This window comes from Watersipora subatra, chromosome 8 (genome assembly GCF_963576615.1).
Source record: "Watersipora subatra chromosome 8, tzWatSuba1.1, whole genome shotgun sequence".
NCBI classification, from domain to species: domain Eukaryota; kingdom Metazoa; phylum Bryozoa; class Gymnolaemata; order Cheilostomatida; family Watersiporidae; genus Watersipora; species Watersipora subatra.
Window position 1 is genome coordinate 52,540,409 of NC_088715.1, and position 5,358 is coordinate 52,545,766.

Sequence of the window (5,358 nt, forward strand, 5' to 3'; positions counted from 1 at the left end):
ACGGTTTTACAAAATAATTTTAAATTTTCATGAAGTTGAATAGAAAAAATCAAAAACCATTTATTACTTTACTGAAAAAAGCTTTTTTATTCTTTTGTTTGTAACATTTCAAAGCAAAAGTTGAAATCGAAGCATGTTGCTTTATTTGCATTATTTGCAATCACTCACAACCTTCTCCTTATTGCCAGTCTGAAAACTTGATTTAATTTTTTCGTACGAGCTCTTATCTTTTTAGACTTGAGGTTATTTAAGACACGCCATTTTTGAAATTCTTATAAAGTTGAATAGAAAAAAAAAGAAGTATTTTATTACTTTGCTAAAAATTGTTTTTATTCTCTTGTTGGTAAAATTTCACAGCCAAAATTGAGATCAAAACATGTTGCTTTAATCCTGTTAACTTGTAATCATTTTCAACTTTTTTTTTATTGCCAGTCTGAAAGCTTGCTTTGAATAAATTCTGTATAATTTCCTCTCTTTAAACGTAAGGTGATTTAAGATGCACTATTTTGAACTTTGACAGAAAAAATTGTTGAGGAATTATCCTTAATAAGAATGTGCTCCTTGATTAGGTACAAGTCTATAGCTTTTGTTGTATGTTAACCCAAAAATACTCCCTTCGTGTATTTTTATATAAGCCAAGAGTATGCAATTACTAATAGAATTTAGTTTATGATACTGATATTTGATTTATTTGTATGTAAGATACTACTTATTTTAAATTGTATTGCAAATAAAAACCAGAGTGACAAAACATTAAATCTTTTTTTGACATTTGCATTGTTAGCTTTGCTAGCAACCTTTAGTAATGTTATTTGGCTTCTCAAGTAGCTTTTTATGGTATACACAAGTAAACAGAATACAAGATGTTGGAAAGCAATATAATGCACTTTATTAATTTTCAATTATAATAATAAAGATAAGTTCTCAATAAGTCAAGTTTCTTAAATTTCAAGAAACTTTCAAATAAACTCCATATATTAGTCATGATGTCACCTCTCTTAACCCTTTTCACCAACATCTCCGGTAGCTTTATCTCCTCTGTCTCCCTGTAAATTAATAGTATACTTACAGATAGTTAGATATTTAAAACTATTGAATTTCTTTAAGTTATTAACGACAGAATTTTGGCACATCTGCAATAGCAATGACAATGGCAATTGCATTGACTGTGGCAATGACAACGCAAGCAGTGAAAATTACGATAACAGTCACTGGGGCTCGGGATAATGACATCGACAATAATAACAACAGTGACAGCGCTAGTGAGAATGAAAATGACAAAAAGCACCAGATATTAAGAGAGTTTGAAAAAAATTGCTGTAATAGACATACTTTGGGTCCTTTAGGTCCAGGGCTACCAGTTGGACCTTTAGGTCCAGGGGTGCCTCGTGGTCCAGGCGAACCATCAGGTCCCGAGGCACCTGTGGAACCGCGTTTGCCAGGGCTTCCAGAAGAGCCTGCTTTTCCTTTAGATCCAGGACCTCCATCTTTGCCATCACGACCTGGAGCACCACGATAACCTTTAGATCCTGGTGCTCCTCTATTACCTTGATCTCCCTTTTTACCATCGCTTCCAGCAGGTCCTTTATCACCAGTAGCTCCTTTGTTGCCTGCAGGACCCTTCGTTCCTGTTGGCCCTTTTGGTCCAGCTTTTCCAGGACTACCCGCAGCACCCTTCTTACCATCTTCACCATTTTTGCCATTTTTTCCAGCAGCTCCATTTGGTCCTTTAGGTCCTGGAGCTCCTTGAGGACCACGGCTCCCAGTAGGGCCTTTACCACCTGGACTCCCGCTTGCACCGTTCGATCCCTTAGGACCAGGTTTGCCTGTTTTACCTTTATCTCCATTAGGTCCTTTCGGCCCCGGTGTGCTTTTACCAGGTGAACTACTGCCAGTGGGTCCTTTAGCACCCTTTTGACCAGGTTTTCCTTGACTTCCTGGTGGGCCCTAAGTAGGAAAAATTGAGCAGGTTTTAAAACTGTTCTCTTTGAACACATTTTAGAGTTTTATCAAAATATACTTTGTTACAACTACCTACCTTAGGTCCAGCGGGACCTGGCTTGCACCCACAATCTTTGGTTCCAGCTTTAGCAGCTCTTTTTGCTCTCTACAAAAATTGAGTGTGAACACAGCTGAGAATAACCATACATTATATGTATTATTTTTAAGTTTCTTGTGGTCAACCAAACAAGTGAAACCTGCCATATCCAATTTTTTTAATTATTTCACAAAACTTCACATTACTTTTAGTTCATGTTCTTAGAGTGAATTAAAATTACTTTGAAAAAACGTTGGTAAAAGTTGTAATAATTTTTTCCTGCCTTAAATTACAAACTGAGTTGAGATAGATTTCACAAAGTCTGTATTGTCCAGATAAAGGTATTAGTGACCCCAATTAAAAAGTACTTTACACTCATCAGTTTTGAATGATAGACACGATGACTGGCATTAAAAACACCGAAATTCTCATGAATTCAGCATCTAATAAACATTGTAAAAAGTTCTTTGACTCACCATAACAATGGCAGCATTCTCTCCCTTTGCCAGATCTAGCTCGATTTTAATAACTCGTTGGCTGTCCTAAAATTAAAGAAATTCTTAGCTATGTTTCTAACAACAGGTTATCTCGAAATGTTAGCTAAAAAATTTAACAGTTAGAGTGAGTAAATTAGGTAAAGAACAACATCAAATGCTACTAGATTAGGAGTTATAAACATTATAACAAAGTGAGCTTTCCATAAATTTGTGTCAGACTTGATTAATCAGCTTATCACCATAATCGTTTGAAAACTCATACAATCAAAAACAAGTTACAAAAGATGCTTATAGAAATAAACAATGAATCGCTTCACTTTTATTCAGAGAAATTCTATTCATGATTTCAATAAACACTGATGAAGGAAAGAATGACCCCCTTAGAGAACTTTAATAAATTTTGGTGTGGGAAAACAAGGCTAAATGGCCTTGGTGCTGAGCAACACGGAAGGCGATGACAAAAATGTAAACTAACTTAATAAATTGATGCGCTATATATTTTGTACTTTGACTTTTGAGATCCGCCAACTGGTATAATTATATATTTATATCAAATCAAAGAGCATATTTATTTATATATTCTAATTTTACATGGTATAACAGGCAAAATAAATCTGGTCGTTAAAGAGAATACTTTACTATTATGGAGTGTGCTTTTGCAATGCGAATGGTATTATACATATTTGATTGTACTCGGGCTGTTGAATTTTAACCAAGTCAGCAGGTAATTTATTTAAAATTCTTGCCTCATACTCTAAACAAAACTTAATATAAAATACAAGTTTATTGTATTTAACTTCAAACTCTTCCCTTGACTATCATGAACTTAGCCATACAGGTAAGTTTAGATAGTTCTGGTGTATATTTTAACTGGTTCTATAACAGGGTTTTAATAAAGTTTAATCTCTCAACCTACCAGATCTATGACTTACCTCATCAAATTTTCTGAACATGTAAGAAACCATGAAAAGGTTAAATAGAATGAGAGCCAACAGTGTAACAGCTAAGATGGCTGTACCAAAACCAAAGTGCCTCAGCTTTGCCTTGTTTTCTTGAGCCATGCTTTGAACCTCCATCTAAAATACATTTTAAAATCATACTTATGGTAGTCTCATTCTTAAAGCTTTATAGTTGTATCTGAAATTTTAGATTTTTAAGTTTTGAGCAGCACTGGTACAACCTTAAAATTTGTTCTAAAATGTGTAGCAAATATGAACAAAGTAATTTTTTATAAACATATCTTAATATCTACAGTGATAGAGAACTTGAGCTTTGGACCAAAAACTACTGTGCTTTTTTGATGGATAGACCTTATATTTATACCTGGTTCTAATGTTTTGATTGGACAGTAAGACTCTGACATATATCCTGTTTGCAGAATGTATAAGCGGCTAATCCCACCAATTGAAAGCGGAGGTGCTTAGCCTATGATTGATGTACATGTAAATAAGGTGAATATACTGAGGCACAGGCTATTTCAAACAGAATGTGTATTAAATTAGTTTCAAGTTCAAATTATACAACTAAACTATACAATTCTAATCTTTTAATTCCATGTCAATTAGGTGCAATAAAAATATCTAAAATTGTCAAGAAAAGTATATAAAAAGTCTATTTTTAAGCTCATGGTTTTGTGAATTGATTTCAATGAATTCTTTTTACCTGGTCAGTCCTTCCTTAAACATGATTTTATACAGTTAACCAGAAAAATGTGAAAATTTTATTTATCGTTTCAGCAATAAAAGTCTAAATTCAATAGTAATTAGCTAATCTAATTAAATTAATTAAAAATTCTGATATCAAAATCAAAAAAAATATATAAAGAGTGTTTAGGAAATCAAAGTTTTGTTTTTATAGAGCTCTCGAAAATAAAAAACTCACTCTGGTTAATATTTTGCCTGCTAAACTCAGCAGTCAATTTAGATCAAAGCCAAAAATTTAAACAACACACAGCGCACTGACATGAGAAAGTTTTTGTGAGCAGATTACAAAGATGAAGTATAATGATAAATTTTATATCTGTGATTACATGTAGCTTTACTTTCAATATAAAAGGCAGCAGAAAGTTAAGACAGCAAAAAGTTAAGGCAGCAAACTATTTTTATTAAACTTAGTAATGATTTAAGATGAATCAAGCTGAAGTTAAATCTTAATAAAACACAAAATCGAAGTTATACCAGAAACTAAAATATGTGAAATATATTTTTAAAGTCTGCTATAACATTATTTATTTTGTGTAAACCTAACTACAAAGCAAACAGAAACGTTTTTACCTAAACATTTGAATCATAAGAAAAATTTGAAAACAATTTAATTTAGTTGAACAATTTTTCTTGAATAATTTTAGTTATTTTTATGAAAAATTAATTACAATAAAAAATAATACAATATTAAATTTTAACTTAGGAATTTACAAAAAAAATTGATTACTTAATTAAAATTAAAAACAACCCAAGAAGAAGTACATGTAACTGATGGCTGTGTATTTACTGGTTTGATAAACTGGAGCATAAGATACCACAAAAGAAAGATATTTCTTCAAGCTCTATTTTACATGGCAGTAATTTAAACTGACAGCTTGACATCTCCTAACGAGGAATTAATAATAGCCTTACTTTTTCACATTATAATCTGCTGATAAAATAATCATATATTCTATTTATCGCTAGATTGTCCTTCACAGAGTTACCTCTACAATTTTATAGCCCTCGTCTTTTGACCTGATGATCAATTGATTGCTTGTTGGCTGGTACGTGATAAATAAGCAAAACTTGAAAACATTAAAAAAATATTTCAGGACATCCTCAATAGTATCCTAAACTA

At 32.2% G+C, this 5,358-nt stretch overlaps 1 protein-coding gene across 1 annotated transcript; it reads right to left on the reverse strand.

The window, feature by feature from the left end:
• Positions 1-998: 998 nt before the first annotated feature.
• LOC137402711 (collagen alpha-1(XI) chain-like) lies at positions 999-3,596 on the reverse strand. Its single transcript, XM_068089216.1, has 5 exons — positions 3,468-3,596; positions 2,515-2,580; positions 2,039-2,107; positions 1,333-1,947; positions 999-1,046 (listed from the first exon to the last, which is right to left on the reverse strand). The coding sequence occupies exons 1-5, from the start codon at positions 3,594-3,596 to the stop codon at positions 999-1,001; spliced, it is 927 nt and encodes a 308-aa protein (XP_067945317.1).
• Positions 3,597-5,358: the final 1,762 nt, after the last annotated feature.

What these genes read in the sequence shown, in the direction of transcription:
- LOC137402711 (XM_068089216.1), bottom strand. Translation starts at nt 3,596, where the DNA reads ATGGCTCAAGAAAACAAGGCAAAGCTGAGGCACTTTGGTTTTGGTACA. An exon ending in CAGGTCCCGCTGGACCTAAG is followed by an intron (nt 1,948 to 2,038) that starts GTAGGTAGTTGT and finishes TTTCCTACTTAG; the next exon opens with GGCCCACCAGGAAGTCAAGG. An exon ending in CTGGACCTAAAGGACCCAAA is followed by an intron (nt 1,047 to 1,332) that starts GTATGTCTATTA and finishes ATTAATTTACAG; the next exon opens with GGAGACAGAGGAGATAAAGC.